The sequence below is a fragment of the Spea bombifrons genome, chromosome 5 (assembly GCF_027358695.1).
Source record: "Spea bombifrons isolate aSpeBom1 chromosome 5, aSpeBom1.2.pri, whole genome shotgun sequence".
NCBI classification, from domain to species: Eukaryota; Metazoa; Chordata; class Amphibia; order Anura; family Pelobatidae; genus Spea; species Spea bombifrons.
The window spans coordinates 23,839,671-23,858,478 of record NC_071091.1 but is presented as its reverse complement, the minus strand read 5'-3'; the positions used below and the strand labels follow the sequence as shown (position 1 = coordinate 23,858,478).

At 38.9% G+C, this 18,808-nt stretch overlaps 1 protein-coding gene across 1 annotated transcript in view; it reads right to left on the bottom strand.

The window, feature by feature from the left end:
- Positions 1-18,808, bottom strand: part of CHN2 (chimerin 2) — a 95,972-nt gene that overhangs the window by 16,220 nt on the left and 60,944 nt on the right. Inside the window, exon 7 of the mRNA XM_053466311.1 lies at positions 8,610-8,687. Within this exon, the coding sequence (XP_053322286.1) occupies positions 8,610-8,687 (78 nt within the window). The remainder of the gene's footprint in view (positions 1-8,609; positions 8,688-18,808) is intronic.

Genomic DNA, 18,808 nt, shown 5'->3' with positions numbered 1-18,808 from the left:
ATGAACAACTTTCTCATCTCTACTAGAGGAAGCCAGCAGGTTAATCAGTAAGCCTGTAGCTTTTCTCTTAAAATGTAGTTTCATGCATAGTGAAACCCACAAGATGTCTGGTGGGAGCGGGTAAGATTGCCGCTGGTTGATGAGGAGCTGATTTGCAGCCTTCCTGCACTGCATAAATTATTTTTTCCTGGAGAAGAGGCCCTTCAGTGCCACTTTCATGGCAAGGACAAACAAGAGACCAAGAGACCAACAGCCATAGGGTTTGAGTAAGCTGGTCTAGAATTGGTGCATGTAAATCATATACCGGTGACCTCTCCACCATCAAACACACCTTAGCAAAAAGAAAAGATTTTTCTTGCAAGGAATGTTCTTATGGTAGAATGGAAATCTATCTCCAAACAAGAATTCATGTAATGTTTGACATTTTCTGTATGTTCCACAGAAATGTACATCAGTTGTGGTCACAAGAAAACCGTTACTGTTTATTTTCCACAGAAAATTAAACAAGTAATGCAAGTCACAAGATGCTGAAGGCTAAACACTGATACGCGGAACACATGTTTCTTTCATCCACCACTTTTCACTTATGCCCTTTATTTGGGTTTAGTGGAATTACAGCTCTTCCCAGAAAAATATGTCTTTATTATACAATGTTTTCCACATTTTTTCCAAAATGTTCAGTTCATATAACTGAATACCAGTTTCATTATCAGGATTAATAAAATATTAATTATATATAATATTCTTCCTGATAAATAGCTAGTATAGTGTAGTCTTATAGTAGTCCTTGGCATATATGGGTAAATTATTGTTAGGCAATAGGACGGCAATAGGACGGATAACTTAGTTTAACTCTTTCCAAGACTGCCATACCCTAGTGGCATGTGCAGCTTCTGGGAAGAGATCAATTTGTCTTATTTTTCATTTTTTTGGGTTGGGGAAGCAGCTTCTGTTTTTTAAATTTTTTGGACAATTTAAATAAGAACAAATATTAATTTTTTAATGCTTTTGGTGAAATTTTTGAAAACTTTTTTTTCATTATTAATATTATCTTTTTTTTACTTTCTAGACTTTCCAGACTAGTTATTCTTTAGGGGACTTCATGAAGATGTCATTAAAAATAATATTTGAGGTTTCTTCTTAGGGAGACGCTGCCTTGTTTTACACTGAACTCCCTGGTAGCTGATCTCACACAGAGAGCTGTGCGTCCCTCCGTCGCCGATCAGAGTGTATGAGATCGCCCAACAGGGAGGGCCAAATCATACACATACAAAGCAAACATTCTGGGCTCCTATAAAACAGAGACATCAGAGAAGAAAAGAAGGTGCAGGTCCTAAATAGAAACTCTTGGGTAGTATACAGAGGAAAACACATGTACTTGAAATACACACTAACAAACATAAAAACGACATGCATAAATCTCCTACTGCTCATCAAAGGGGTTAAAATTCAAATAAATATTGTATGTGTGGTCCAAATCTAGAAAGCACCTAACAGACCTTTGTTATTACATTTATTTACAGTCTTTTTCCTTTCAAGTGCTTTAAGAAGGAAAAACTGTTTTCTCTTGGAATGAGAGAGAGAGCCAACTTACATTCTGCAGAACTGAAAACTGCATATTTTCCCAGGGTCTCAGTCTTGCTAACACACATACTTTTACAGACTTCCGACCTCTTTTCCCAGAAGAATTACATGAGTCAAAAGATTTTTGTCGATTCTAATTTACCAAGTTTGGCTCCGTACAATAACATCTATTCAGCGTTTGGACAGATGGGATGTTTTACTCTAATAGAGGGGATGGTAAATAAGAATCACTATAAAACATAATGTTAAGAGTATTAAGCTAATTAAACTACTTCTTAATATTTATATGTGTCTCATTAACACTAAATGTTAGTTTTGTTGCTTTACACTAATCTTAATTAGTATGGCCACATGTCTGAGTTTGCTTATAGCAAATACTTGTACTTTTGCCAGACCAAGAGAGGCTCATTTGTTTTCAGTATGTCCTTTTGTTTTTAGAGTTTTCACTTGAAAACATTAAACAGTAGAAATATAAAGGTAAAAAATACATGATTATAATGATTGTAACTTTTAGGGCTGAGCTGTTTAAATACAGACATGATTTTGTAATAAAGAAACATGCACGATATCTGTACATCTATTATTAATAACGCTTTCTGTCACTTCTCTTACTGGTTGCTCCTCCCTACAGCATTCCATGGAGAGGTTAGGTTCTCTTCATTGGCTGCCGGGGAACGTAGACTCTTCTCCCATTGGCTGCCTTAGCACACATCCCATTGCTCATTAGTTATTCGTTAGTTTGTCTTGATAACTAATTTAAGTTATATCTTTGCGTTGATCTTTCTTTTGCTCTACAGAGGATAAATGCCACATCCCTTGCCCAATAAGATCTCCATTGTCTGCTTCATTAGGTTCTGGCAGTTGTCTGCTTTATTGTGTTGGAAGATCAGGAAACACATATAGCCACAGAGAGAGATAGAACTATGCTAAAAGGCATCTTTCAAAATTGATCCTGAAAAGGAGGACAGCCACCCCAGACCTGATGTTTCCAGCAAGGCTCTCAGGAGGACCTGGGAAGGGTACCAGCGATGATAGTCAGGGCCTCTCCACTACAGACCCCTTACACATTGGTAACAAAAGCACACAGGTATCTCCTGTACTCACATGTTTTACTCATTGGTTTCAATCTAAGTTGCCCCAAGCTGGAATTTGTGGTCCGGGTAAGTTTTACCTACAAGAAGCTTCTGGTTGGCCCTTAAAACCACTTAGGGAATACCTCAAGATCAAAATGTCTCAGTGTTCTTTTCTACACAAAACAGTGCCCATGCCTGCAAAGATCCCTGGTGCAGACTCATGTGAAAAAAAGTCAAAATAACTTTTAAAACCAGTGGCTTTCTATCTATCTCTGCCAATGTATCCAGTTAAAGCATTTATTATGAGGTTACAAATGTAGCCCCACAAAACCCACTGGTTGATGTGAATCAGGAATGCTTAATAACATGTTCAAGGATGATACTTAGCACAGAACACTGGCATGTAAAATGTTAACAACATGTGAATATGTAACATATCACATCTGTTATATCAAAAAGGAGTTATAAAGTCCAACTGCTACACTGAAAATATGTAATGCACATACAATACAAGAGCAGCGGGACACATGCACAAATGTCACTATTAATATTTAAAGTAAGAAACCCCGTTGCAATACATATTTCATGCGTGCATCTCTGCATTTTGCATGACCATAGTGTACACAAGAAATTGTATCATCCGAGTCACAAAGCATTTGCTGTTCACGACCAAATGACAGCTTGTTTCTACACCCTTGTAAGCTCTTCGAATGTGTTGGAACATCACACTATGTCTGTTCTCTCTGCCTTCAGCTATGAGAAACCCCAAGTGACTCTGGAGTCCTGTGCACGGCGCGGGCAGCTTGAAACGGGGTAAGCTGTATATATAGTGGAAATGAGCTGCCTTAGATCGCTACTGTCAAGCAGTCAGCATATTACTCATAAGAAAAACCCCAAAAAGACTAAAGTAGTGTACAAATTCCCCTTTATTTATGATTAAGAGGGCATTCTTTTGTACATTGCCTCCATAACCTCTGATAAACACTGCAGCAAAGTAGTGGAACAGTCATCTTTACTGCTTAAGTGACACGGTAGCCAAAGAAAGATATTGCATTAGCGTATCAGGTGCAAGTTATCTGTGTTCAGAGACATTAACGGGCATAATGCACACCGCATACAATAAAACCTTTTGGCGGTGTCATTTACAGAGTATGGATTAACTCTTGCATTAATGCTCCACATCACTTCCATCTCTGATGATCTGGGTCTCACTATTAATGGCAGAAGACTAAAAACAGAGGTACTTATATTGCTGTCTGAATCATACCTGAAACTATAATCAGTTTAGGTTAAAATTCTGTGAACTATAAACATTTCTTATTGTTTCTAATACATTTTACACACACTCATGAAAAAGTGCACAATGATCAAAGATGTCTTTGTGTGTCTAATTAGAATATTTACACATTATGCAGGAGTAGCTTGATAACCTTTCACGAAAAGAGAAAACATAATTTATTTTCCTCATAATACCACTGAAAACAATTACAGGAAATTAAAGAGTAAGAAAATATTCTGTTTTAAATCAGATTTTACATTTAATACCCAATAGACCAGAAATACTAGAATTGAAAAGGTTTAGTATATATAAATATAAAAAAGCAATTCTGGTAAAATGCCTGGAAAGGGCTATTATTACAATAATAATGAATTGTGCGGTAGTGCAGAGAGGACCATTCCATCCAAAAGAGTTACCGACACCACCTCCAGGGGACGGCATATGCCAACTGCAAAACGAGAGAGGTTTGTTCAGGATCTGAATTTGATTTGAAACTGAATTTCTTTGGACCCAAAGTTTTTTTAAACTGTGAAAAGTCTCCCAAGTTTCCAAAATATTCAAATTACTAATGCATGTTGTCATGTAATTGTATAGAATATGTATTTTGAGACAATGGTCTATTACGGTTTCTTTTCACAACACTACAGAACACGACGCTGCCGGTTTTTGTGATATACTTTTAAGAGCAACTGGCAATAGCAAACCAGCAACGTTTTTCTATATTAACCACAAATGCCGATTGTCCACCGGGAACGTTTAATGCCATGGAAATACGGAAACTATTTTCAACAGGCAGCCTTGTTTATTCAGCGATATTGTGCTGGAAAAAAGACAGCGGCATTGGCTCTGAACATTATCCTTATTATATGAAAGTGAAAACTACTCGCACTCCAGAGGCTCAGGCTTACAACATGGCTGTAGCTGTAACGTTGGATGTGAAATATTGTCTTTCTCAGAAAACCTACTTTTGTTTAACTAATAGCCAGTATTCTTTGAAAAATTTGGGAGCAATGTTATTAGGGTTTATTCTCTTCCCCCTCGTCACCATTATTTTTGAAGGGCCAGCACTTGCACGTTTCTGCAGCAACAAGGACTGAAATGGCCCTGCATAATGCATAAGTTGAGTGGACTTCTCATTGATGTCACTTTGTAATGCACATTGAAGTCAAAAGCTTCTATTCACTAAAGGGAGAGTTGTGGTTTCAACTCCCTCACTTTACTATTCATTATGAAGGCCGCAGGAAGAGTTCGGCTGGCTCTGTATAATGCAGTTAAACCAGGGATTCTTGTTAAACTCTCCATTGAATCAGTTATCCAAGGACAGCGCTTGCTGGATAAGCCCATCAGTGTTGACCCTTTACCATGAATAGCGAAGTGAAGGAAGTTGAAGCCCACACTCATTTGTAAACTCTCCGGCCACTTCTTCCTTTAGTGAATAAACCCCAAGGAGCTGGAGTCACAACTCTCCTGCAAACTCTCCTATTAATTCTCTCTTTAGTTAACTGACCCCTATATCAATAAGGATTGTAATGCAGAATAATTTAACTCTCAGTGTGCCACAAACGTGCATTGGCAAACATCGGCAAATTTCGGGGAAACAAAAGAAGGAAATCAGGTATTTTGTATTTTTTTTTTATACCAAAATCATTTCCATTCAGAGGCGAGTACAACAGATGATGTGAATTCCTGAAACATCACTGTGTTCCTCCACTTGGAAGAGAAAGGGAAGAATAAGAGAAAATAATAGGGAACGACATATTATTTTGCGAATACAGCAATTTTTAGGCCTATACGACATGTCTTGGCAGCTGAATAAAAACCAATGTCCTGCTTTGCCAATAAAATGAGCAAAGGCAAGCTCACATTTTTCCTTTGTCATCGCCTTTAGTTTTTATTTTCCCTTTACTACAGCACGGTTTGGGGGTTAGACGTTGCTACACGATGCTGTTTGGACTTCCTGTCTGTAATCATTCAATTAAACAATAAATGCAAATCCATTCCTTCCATCCTCCTCCTTTAGTGGTTCGTTTTCAAGGCTTCTTTAATAATAAAAATTATTATTATTATTATTATTATTATTATTAGGTGTTGAGTAAGCCTCCATCAGTTGTACCTGCTGCCATTGTTGAAGCTCCAATCCTGTTGGTGTAGCGTGATGGGCTGGATGACTTTAAGTCCGTTGGGACAGATATATCCACCAGTGAGTCTTTAAATTCTATGAGCTGTCTAATGCTAGGCTCCAGGATAAATCAGCTTCACAGACCACTAATTCCACAGTGACACTGTTTACCCTTAGGGTCTCCTTGGAGGTTGTTAAGGGGGGCAGAATGGACAACTGCTATGGACGCCTAAGGAGTTGCCCCTTTTGCCATAAATTAAACATCATCCTGTTTTTTTTCTTCCCATTAAATCCTTTACATTTATGGGGAAACTCTATATTATTCTTCATCACCTAGATGTTTTCACATACCAAATCCATCAGGGCATTTCTCAATCCATTACAACCACAAGTAAACTATAATTTGCTCATATTATTTTCACTGCATTCCTTACATCTCAGGAATACTTTTCTCTCTAACAATCAATATATCTAAAGAAAATAAACAGTAAATGAGCACCCGGTGAATGAAAAGACTTGGCTAGCCATTAAGTATGATGACCCAGACCACATACTAGGAAATATAGAAAGATGGAAGACTGCCAAAAGAGCCAATGCTACTTTATGTTGAGTCTTTTATTCATCCGATTTAGCTTGAACTAAGGTCAGAGGCATTACTCAGAGTGTCATAAGCACAATTTTAAAGTAAGCAGATTTCCGCATGCGAATTGCATCATCTCACGGGGTCCTGGGACCAGTAGTGATTCAATGTGATGATGCCATAAACAAATTATAGTCTACTTACGCATCACAGATAAGTGTGACCTGCATTTACCCTGTTACTGAAAACCATCCTCTCTACAGCAGATCACCCCTAATGCCAGACAATGACTAGATTCCGGGAATGCAGGCTTTAGGGTATACAGCTGAATTTGTACCGTGACAGAAAATAGAACATAAGCATTAACCTAAAAAAAGACTTCAAGGTAAAAAGCCAGCAGGAGCAATAAGGCAAATAAGCAACTCTGTTTAAGTGTAAGCTTTATGTTAACCACTGTCTTCCAAGAATACTGAAGATACGAAGCAGATGTGACTCTGGGCTGAGATTATTACATTATAACGTGTATGAAACCAAGCACCGCAGTTCAATTCCAGGGATCTTTGGTCGGAAATGCAATGTATGCGAGGCTGTATATATTACAGAGCAACATTATTAATCCTTTCTGTTTATATTTATGTATTGTATAAAAGACACGGAACACAAAGCTCGGCTGAGTAACCGCTTGCTCCAGCTGTTCCGTAATTCCCATGATGCTAAGCTAAAAGCCGGCAGGGCATCTTGGGAGCTGTATTCATTCGATTGCTGAGTGGATGCTGTTTTACGGTCATTCTTTTAACTATTTCAGGTGAAAACACACTTAGGTTTTTACATTGCCAACAATGTGTCAAAAGCTTGTGTTGCACCGACAGACCAAAATGTACTAGTTTAACCCTTTACTTGAAGGGTGATACACAATCATGCAGCTTTGGTTAAACCTATATCATAGTCTCTTTCTCTCTTACTAGGCAGAGCCAGCTAGCACAACTCTAGCCGTTAGTGATTTACAATTCTCATAACCCATAGCCATGGGATTTGCAGATCGTCAACAGCTTCAGAGCCGCTGTTTGCTTTCCCAGAGTTTAACGCTGCTTACGCTAATCAGACAAGATCTAACTGTATCAATCATCGCAGGAGAGATCCTTCCCAACGAGTGATACGTAGGAGGGCAATGAGGCATATGCTTCTATTTAATAAAGTCCAAGGGACTTTTTACATTTTGTGCAAGCTGGAGATATGGAAGATCTTTATTATTTCTCTCTTGCTAGAACAGCAACACTTTAGTGAATAGCACTTTGTTTGTGTAAATCTTTCCTGAATACTGGCACAGGAGGACATCTTAAAAATGAAAGTGGAATTATTTTTTTCTAAAAATACATTTTGTATCCTGGTCTCTAGCATCGGACATAAAGACTCCATAAATGTATCCGTTAGTGGAAGGTGATACTTCTAATGGATATATAGGAAAACATAGGCTTTGGGACCTGTGGTCTCTTCTTCAAATGCAAACACATGAAGTGTATGGAGCAGCTACATTACATGCAGTAACTTTAACAAGTGAAGTTACAAGCTCTTGGTAGCTGTCTACAGGTGTGACACATGGCTGGCTCATTTGGCAACAGAGGGCTATCTCTAATGTCCACCATTGCCTGCGATCCTTTAGTACAAGATGCATTAGCCACAAAGAAAATTGGCCACTGGAACCAAACAAAAGCAAGGAGTAAGTAATGCTTAGTTTTAACTATAAAGAAGATAAAGTGTGTTCTTTTCTGTGGAGACGAGAAAAGATGTTCATATGGTACCCGCTTTGGCTTACAAGACATTCTGTGAAATAGTGAAACTAGAATAGAATATAATTCTTAACCCTTTAATGGAGGGGGGCTTGCAAACTACACATTGCCCCTTTGCACTAAAAAGGAGGACAATAAAGCTTTTGATCGACAAGAGAAATAATATAGATTAAAAGTCGACTCTTACCTTGAAGTTGTGTGCTTTCTCATAGTTACAGTGGTTGTCATTTTGTGACAGGGCTGCTCTTCTAACCAGTGAAGTGATCTGTGAATAGGCAAAAAGTTTCAGAGGCTGCCATAAAATTGCACTTCTTCCTCCCACCTTTACCCCCAACGCCAGTGCCAGGAGCTCCTGCTGCTTCCTGCCCTTTTTGGATTTGTGGACAGCAGCATAGGTTTTCTCATTCTCCAGCCATAACTCCTCGGACAGCATGGTGTCCGAATCCCAGATCTTTTTGGTTTCCTCCTCTGAGCCTTGTAGGCTTACAGTCACTAGGTTGGTCCAGCTGCTTCTGATGCTAGACAGCAGATTGGAAGCAGCTGCAGCCCATTCTGCGGAGACCTCCGGCATGTGACTTGAATGGGCTGTCTTGTGGGATGGAAGGAGCTTCTGCATTTCAATAACTAACGGCTCTGCTTTGTTTTACTTCTTAACACAGGCGTGTGCCTGCAACAACAGCAGCCCTCACGCTTAAAATGAACAAAACCCCCTCCTCAGCAACAGCATCCAACCAGAAGTTTGTTAGTGTGCAGGGTAAGGACACATCTACATATCGGTGCCACTACTAATTTGTAAAGGAAGCATCATTTCTGCTCTGTGAGCAATTTAAACCGATGTGGGAAGCCTGACGCAGAGTCCAAAAGACTGGGATAGATCCTGCCTGACAATCTAAAAAAAAAGATGCCCCGTGAGCCTGCACACCAATAGATTAAACGAGGCTCAATCCCGATGATGGTTTAATCTTGCAATCATAAAATCTCTCCCTTTCATATACTGCAAATCCAGTAGCAGTTAGAGGATTAGTGGAGGGCTCTCATTTTTTTAATCTATTGCCCGTTGCATTTACCTTAATGGCTTTCTGGGCTTCTTTATAAATCTTTCACCAAACTGTATTAACTCATTCAGACTATTTCGCATTGTAGAACTGCACAACTGAACAATATAAAAGTAGCTATAGAAATGCTGCCTACTGATGAAGTGTTTCCTTTCCCAGGCACATTCATCAGCATCCGCAAGAGAATATTAAGAGAAAATGTGAAGGTTTCTGGCAATACTAACCAGAAGAAGTCATTGGGTGACCATGAAGATTAACAGCGTATGAAAAAAAACAACCTATGGCGCTTTCTAAAAGCAAATGCCAAGTGCTACTGGCATTAAAAATAACTTAAAAAAACATTCTTTAAATTCTAGTTCTTTCTGTATTCCCAGTACTTTTTGTATTTCCTTCACTGTTATCAAAATGATCTTTTTATGATGAATACATCGGAAGTCATATTCCCTGTGTACTAAAAGAAGTATGCATGAATAATAGCAGGGGATTTAACAAAGGCCAAGGACATGTGAGATGCAGCTCTTCCTAAACATATTCCCTGAAGCTCCTCTTTTGCGAGGCTGGTATCATTCAGAGTACATGTAATCAGATTAATGAGTATGCAGACATGTTGCTAAAGGGAAGATGTATTGCTTTGCGTCAGCCAGTGCCAGTTCTATGAAATTCTAAGTGACATTTTGGGAACAAGTTGGTGTGCTGTAATTCTGACCAAGAGCTACCAAATGGGGTGCATGTATTGGACATTGCATTCTGTACAACACTGCCAAAAGATTCTGGCTTTTTTGCAAAGTTATGACCCCCAATACCCGTTATTTCCGATATGCTTGGTCGTTCAACATTCAAAACCATCAGTGCCCTAATATAGTCTAGTGTCCCATCCAATGAAGAATGCATGTGAAAGTATTACCCTTTGGGAGAAGCTGCAGATTCAGAGCTATAGTGTACTGCCCCTATGTGGTCTAGTTTTCACACTATTGGCAATCAGTGGAAGGCATGTACTCCCAATTAAAATCAATGGGGGTGCTTTTTACATGCAAAGTAGCCGTTGATCAGCTAAACACATCTCTTGCAAACCTAGGAGCTAGGGGACAGGAAAATAGGCAACTGCATAGGGAGATTCTATAGGATCCCTCCATGTATTTAGAAGGGGAGAAACAATAATTAAATGGCTGGAGTGTGCCTTAAATAAGTGGCATAGTGAGATAGAGGAGCAATGATACATCTGAGAAAGGAAGGAAAATATTTACTATATTTTCCTTCCTTTCTCAGATGTATCATTGCTCCTCTATCTCACTATGCCACTTATTTCGTTGTTTGCCATTGTGCTGATACAAAAAGTATCCAGCAAACATTATAGGGTATAAAATGTTTTCTATTTCCATCTGACTTCATAAACAACAGGAGGTATGAAAGAAGTTCCCAAGGAACAACAACAGTTACTTGGACATTTAGGGGCAGCGAGAACTGTCAACAGTAAAAGGTGGTATTGCTTGGTCTGGTTTATCGGTGAGGAAGCTATCAGGGCAAATCTGGCTTTGCTCGGTTGTAGGCAAAAGAACTGTTCTATAGCCCCGCTCCCTGTGAGTATCCGCACGGACCTTTAATAAGGACATTATGTAGTCAGCTAACCCAGCTTAAGCAGCCAAGCACACCTCCAAATGCTAAACTTGACAAGGGACAACCTTTTAAAACTCGAGGGAAAAAAGATTTCCAGCACCAGATTTTTTTTTCTTATAGCAAGGCTAGTTAAGATGGTGATTTCTGATTTATTCCTTCTTCCTTTGATGTACTGATACCAAGTATGTCTCCACTTTTATCCATCTATATTTAAACATCTCCGTCTGTAATCCTGCAGATGCCACAGAACAGCTGGACATTCTACATTTGGTGGCTGTGTGAGGTTACCAGACAGAGTTGGATTTACATGATGAGTTCACTGTGTAAAATATTTTGGATCGTATCAAAGTATCATATAACAAATAAAAACTATGGTGACTATTTCTGCTGCAGCTCCTTCATAAAGAAGAAAGAAGCAAACACAGACAAAGTATTACGTGCCTCTTTCACAATCCTGCATTTTACCATCAATTCTACTTAATAAAGCATGTTAATGATATTTACAGATTTAAAACACCTACGCGACCATACATATAACTTACAGGATTATTGCACAGATCTCACCTCCACTGAGATAAGAGTCTCTTATTTTGAAACTAAATATCCCCAAAATAATTATTCTGATTGCATAATAATAATAATAATAATAATAATGTTATGCTATAAGATGTGCAGATGTCAGTTCCTCTTCAAATATTTGATTTCTCTTCCTCATGCAGGGGCTATTTTTGATGTTTAAAAATGATACGTCTGGAATATTTTAAAACTAAAGGATGGCGTATTTATTTTGTTGCATTAGTTATGGAAATCTGTTTCACTTCCTAGGCTTATTGAGTGGTTAGATGGCAGAAAGATACATTGATTTGCAAAAAAAAAAATGGTGGATATATAACTACACTGAGAAATGTATAAACGGCCCCTTCTGTCTAATATCTGCAACGCAGTTGATGCCTGTGATTGATTATTCATTACAATGCACCCAGCACCTGTGCCTCTCTTAGAATTAATTAAGGCTGTGTTTTTTAAGCTGAAATAACTGGTTTTGTGAGATATTCAGCAGATGACATGATGACTCTGGCATTCCATGTTTCCCGAGGGAGAGAATTGTACAGCATGCCGCTTCTCATGATGTGTTTTGCAACTAACCACACTTTGCCTCTTAAAATGTAGGCCAACTACAAAAACATGTAATATAACCCTTGTGTATTATTTATGTGAAGGAATCATTTATTCCGGAATGAAAAAAATCGAATAACTCTTAAAATGGCAGAGTGAAGTCCAGAAAAGTAGGAAAGCGCTATAGAAACAGTGTCAAGGTTGTCTGGCTGTCTGTACCTTTCAGCATACATATCCATTATCTTGGCCAGCTCGTGTGTTGATAAGGTTATGATGTAATAATACGGTTCCGAGCAGCACACTTCCTCATGGAGATAGGTAAGAGAGACTTATGGCAGCCAAGGCTATCAGCTGGCTTTATTGCTTTGTCGCTGTATCTAGGTGCTGTAGTTACCCTCTGCTGCTACGTACTTAATTCTAATGAAGCTAATCTCTTCAAATGATAGGCGTAATTAGGAACGCAACAGCAGCAAAATATTCAGTTCCTCTTTCAAGAACATGAGTTTTCTGTCCATTTATAGATATCACTTCTCCACACGAAATATACCTTTCAACAGTATGTAGCAGTCTAAATTGAGGTGGGAATCAAATTGGGAGTGAATTGATTGATTCATTGTCCGCCGTAATTATATCAGCTTGTGACTACCACATCCTGCTACGTAGGGCCCTAAATGTATGATTTTTATTACAACATCTTTAATGGGACATTTTGGGATCTCTGACAACCCCACTTTAGAAGGAGGCATATTAAAGTGCTCTGTGATCACTTCAATATACATGCAGCAGAGAGGCGGCATCCACCCTGGACTTTGCCAGCCTGGGCCTGGGTCTAGTTGGCCTAGGGCAGTATACCCCACTAAGCGCTAGTAAAAGTTTGGACATTGTGTTTATTTTGCACTGCTTTTACCTATATATTATAAATCCCGCCTTATTGTATCCTAAGGGAAATAAGTAAGTGCTGATAGATACATGTAGAAGTATATTGATGCCTTTTAATGCGGCATGTTGCTTAACCACAGACAACACAGATTGCCTTTTCTTTTCAGAAAATTGTACAGTTACAAGCTCCCGAGAAGGCATCACATATTTGCTTGTTTTCCCTTCACATATCTTATAATTGTAGATGTATATTTGCCGGGGCAAGCAGTGGGTCCGAACCTTCTTCATCATTTACAGGCCCCCCTCATTGGTTCTTGTGGTCTGCTACATGGGACTAGGCTCTCATGGCCTGCTACCCATGTCTAGCTCGTTGTTGAGGCCCAGGTGGTCCCTCTCCAGGGGCCGGGGGCTAACATTCCCTTCCCTTCCCCCACTTCAGGGGGTTTGGGGCCTTGTGATCCCTTTCCAGGGACTGGGTCCTGATGGCTCCTTTACAAGCTTTAGAGTCTGGTAGCCCCATGGTGGGGAGCATAAGCAGGGTAATGGGAGGAGTTTGTTGTATGGTTTGTGTGGCGCCCTGGTTACAAGTTTTTTTATCTTTGTTTTCATATTTATTTTAAACTTCCCATACAATCCGTAGTCTAAATATAAAGAATGTTATGTGGCTTTGTCTGCTACAGTTGTACACTTTACCGAATGTGTGGACTACAAAGAACACATGAAAATTACACCAGAAAAGATGTGTTCCCTCGCATGTTGAGTCAAAGCACGTGGATTTCCTATATAAAAAAAACCAAAAAACTCAAAACCCTATTTGTAAATACATAGAGCCCAAGGTAACATTCCTCACAGATCTAGATAGGATGCTAGATAGGAATCTATACAGTTTTGCCTGCTTAACATGACATGCCCCATTTGACTTTGCTAGCATTTGATATGAAATGTTTCCATACATCAATAACCTACTTTGTGACTTTCGTTCCAAGAATGAAATATTTATTTTTCTGCAGGTTTGTGATCGTTGAAACAGTATTTGTTTATTATATCATCAACAATTCTGAAATTGGTATGCAACTCTAATTTTGTGTGCAGCTTTTTTTGGGGTCCATGGGTGTGTTATAATATTCATAATCATAATAATAATAAAAACAATGATCACACACTTTGATAGTAGATCATCAAGTACTATGTTTGAGAGTACCCTGGGCATTTTACATGGTAACCAGTGTGATAGAGGTTAGGAAATTCCAGTTCCAGTGACTTTCTGTTAGCGGTGGTATGGTCCAAAAAGTGGAAGATCAGGTTCCTCTAGTAGGAAGGAGCTGAGTGGTAGCTCAGCCCACTACTGCATATGTTCTGTCCACTACATACTCCACTCACTTCGCAGAAGTGAGCCATGTCAAGTCTATGTGGCTCTAAAAAAGACAAGTTCCAATTACACCAGAGTTTTGATCTAAGTCAAAGAGATATGTCTTGTTCACCCCAAGTTTCTGGATATATTTCTCTTTGTAAGGTCAGGCCACAGTAATCCTCTGTCATAGACGGCAACTTAGGTCATAACTTTGTGTAGCTATGTTAGAATTACTGCATGATGGAAGCTGCACTCCTTAGTCTGAAGCTAAAATAATTATAGAAGGAAGCGGCATTAATACCTCTTAATGCTCTGATCAAAAGCGAGAAAGCTGTATCGTCTATTAACAGTTTCCAAACATCAGAGACTGCCCTAAAGAGAGAAGAGCGCTCCTCAGCTTTCGATGTATAAATGACTTAACTCAATCCCATTTTCTGAATCTAGGTCAACCATTCTGCTAGAAAGAAGCTTTCTCTGCTCCAGCTGATTTTGACTAATTTAGTGTAGTGTGTTCAGAATAGCTAAAAGGAATATTCATTATCAAAAGGAATTAACCAAAATCAGAGATCTGATGTCCCGGGGAAATTGGTCTTGCTGCTGAAGATTTAATTGTAGTCTTCAAACAGCACCCTGGTCTGAAGCCGTTTGTTGTGGAATATTATGAATATTAGGAAAAGACTATTATGTTCTATATCATCATGGTAAGTCAATTGGTTAAAAAATGGAAACAGTTTTACTTTGAACATAAAAAGGGTGTAAAATAGTTTTATTTATTAAAAAGTGAGTTCATGGGTAGCTTTGATGAGATAAAAAAAAAACATTAACTCTATATTATGAAGTGCCAACCTTTCCTCGATGCAAAAAAGGTTAGACTTGCGAAACATAACGTATAGTTCATCTATTACTTCACTTTTGCAATTTAATAATTCTCATGCCTATATGGCTACAAATTAATACCATTTCTTTGTATCTCTTGAATAATTATTGTTTTCTATCTCTGCCCTCAAATAAATTACAAAGGCAGTATTAAATGCATCTTTTATGATATTTCTGTACATTGACAGTGGATGAATGAGACAAAGATAAATCATGTAAGAACTTTTTCCACCTTTAATGTGACCTAAAACATGAACAATTCAATTGCAAAATAAGCTGACATCTTTGGGGGGGGGGGTTTAAAAAAACTCACAATAACCTGGTTGCATAAGTGTTATAACTGGGGCTGTACTCATGTTAAATAGAAGTCATTACACACCTGTCATCATTTAAAGTGACTCTGATTTATCACATATAAAGTTCAGTTGTTCTAGTAGGATTTACCTGACATTTACTTAGTTGCATCTCAGAGCAAAAGCCATGGTCTGCAGAGAGCTTCCAAACATCAGAGGGATCTCAATGTTGAAAGATATTAGTCAGGAGAAGGTTACAAAAGAATTTCCAAAACATTTTATATATACCATGGAACACAGTGAAGACAGTCATCATCAAGTGGAGACAATATGGCACAACAGAGACATTACCAAGTACTGGCCATCCCTCCAAAACTGATGAAAATACGAGAAGAAAACTGGTCATGGAGGCTTACAAGAGGCCTATTGCAACATTAAAGAAACTGCAGAAATTTCTGGCAAGTACTGGCTGTGTGCTACATGTGACAACAATCTCCCATATTCTTCATAAGAATGGGCTATGGGGTAGGGTGGCAAGATGGAAGCCTATTCTTACAAAGAAAACCATCCAAGACCAGCCGAGGTTTACAAAAACAAACATCAAGTCCCCCAAAAGCATGTGAGAAAATGTGTTATGTCTGATGAAACCAAGGTTGAACTTTTTGGCCATAATTCCAAAAGGTATGTTTGGCGCAAAAACAACACTGCACATCACCCAACGAAAACCATACCCACAGTGAAGCATGGTGGTGGCAGCATCCTGCTTTGGGGCTGTTTTTCTACAGCTGGAACCGGGGCCTTAGTCAGGGTGCAGGGGATTATGAACCAGTACCACATACCAGGCAATTTTGGCACAAAACCTTCAGGCATCCGTTAGGAAGCTGGAGATGAAGAGGAAGGTCACCTTTCAGCACAACAACGACCCAAAGCACACATCCAAATCCACAAAAACATGGCTTCACCGGAAGAAGAATAATGTTTTAGAATGGCCAGAGCCCAGACCTAAATCCAATTGAATATCTGTGGGGTGATCTGAAGAGGGCTGTGCACAGGAGATGTCCTCGCAATCTGACAGATTTGGAGCACTTTTGCAAAGAAGAGTGGGAAAATATTGCCACGTCAAGATGTGCCATGCTAATAGACTCCTACCCAAAAAGACTGATTGCTGTAATAAAATCAAAAGGTGCTTAAACAAAGCATTAGTTTAAGGGGGTGTACACTTATGCAACCAGGTTATTGTGATTTTTTACGTTATAGGTCACATTAAAGGTGGAAAAAGTTCTTTAAAATCACAAGAACCTGGGTGTGTAGACTTTTTATATCCACTGTAAGTAAGGTGCTAAATTAGATGTGTGCTAAAGGCGAATGAGTGCCGTGCTGTGTGTCACACCAGTTAGTATAAAAAGATATCTGTGTTTTGAAACACCTATTGTTAACTGAACTTGCAGGTTATTACAAAAAATATATATGCTTACATCGTGGGAAAAATGCTTTGGATTTTATCCATGTCAGACGGGGTAAATGGCCATTGATCCACAGCTAGGAGCTACGCTCCCTTCTCTTTATGTACTTTACTCGGAATACCATGGAAACACCAGCAAAACAAGGATATTGGCTGCATTTACACCATAACTGTATCCTTCCTGTGCTCCTCTTATAGACTTTCTGTACAGCTCCTTTTAGTGAATCCGTGTTGGACTTATCTAAATGTCATAGATCGAACCTCTTCATACAGGGGCAGTGCTAGTCATGGAAGCCATTAGTTGGGTAGTATGCCTTGTGTTGGATCCATCTCTAGCCCTATCCACGTCCATGCTCTAACTTCACCACTGAAGGTGTACCTCGTTGAATGCCTAAAAGGTTGGGGGCCATTACAGTACCGTATTTTTTTTATATACAAACATTTGCATTGTGGAATTTAACAAGTCAATTTAAACACTCACAGCAAAAGGAAGTTACATGAAACCAAAACAGTAGCAAAGGTTCCTCCAGGCAATGCAGAGAAATGACTCTAAAAGCCTGATTATCTTCTTTCCGAGATTTACGGTTAGTTATGCTTCCAATGTATAGGTGTGGTGAATTAACACAATCAGCACAACAGATAGAATAGTTTTTTTAACATTTCCGCAGAAGTTAATATCTCTCACGCAACAATCTTGTTAAAACAGACCATGGGCCATAAGAACCAGATGACCCACTGGGTCTACAGATACTACTTTACTCCCCACTGCCGTCTACATGGCCAACAAGCCCCGTCTGGGTAGCCTACCCTGTAAAGTGCTCATGCATGGCAATCAACCCTAGTTAACAACCCTAGTTAAACAAATACCAGATTTAAATTAAGATAATTATCAAATTAATAATTAAACAATTAATTGGACATTGTTTTAATAACTAGAGTGTATGTAATACGGTAATAAGTTTTGTCAGAAAAATACATCTATTGGTGTAGGAAGACACCATTATAAGCTTTCCCTATCCATTCAAGAACAATAAATTCCATTGTCACCACCTCAAGGATGAGTTTAGGTTGCTGTGGCATCTCAGATAAGCACACTGTTTAGTGAATAAATCCTTCTATTCTCTATTACAACAGTGGCCCATGTAATAAACGGAAACTAATTGAATCCTGCTCCCACCACGTCCCCTGTTTGTACGGACATTCTGGACCATCCTCTGCATGACTCTATTAAGCTTCTCTCCCCTGCATTCCATGACTTACTCTTAATTAACACAGTTATTGGTTTAAACCTTGGGCGGAAATTATTATAGCCTACCGAGACCCAAACTATGTATACAAGGCTGCTAGTGTGAGAAAGAGAGCTATGTATGCATGTTTACGGTGCAATCGGCTTTGTTTAAATAAACAGTTTCCGTAATTTCATGTAAATGTTTCAGCGTGATGACAGGGGGCTGACAGTAATGAAGAATCACGACAGCAGAAAAAAAAAATGAATTTGGAAGGGGTGAGATGTTAAGTCTAATAAACTGTAAATGGGGAGAGCGTGCGTTTAGCGCTTCAGCTTTGCGTACAAAACAAGCAGCTGGAGGCCATGTCGCCTTTTGTCATATAAAATGAACTATGAAGACCATGTCAAGAACAATAATGTCTGAGACACTCAGAACACCCTTACATTGTCAAACAGGCTAGCACTTGGCTGCCTAATTCTAACGCTTGATGCCCATTGTTAACCATATCATA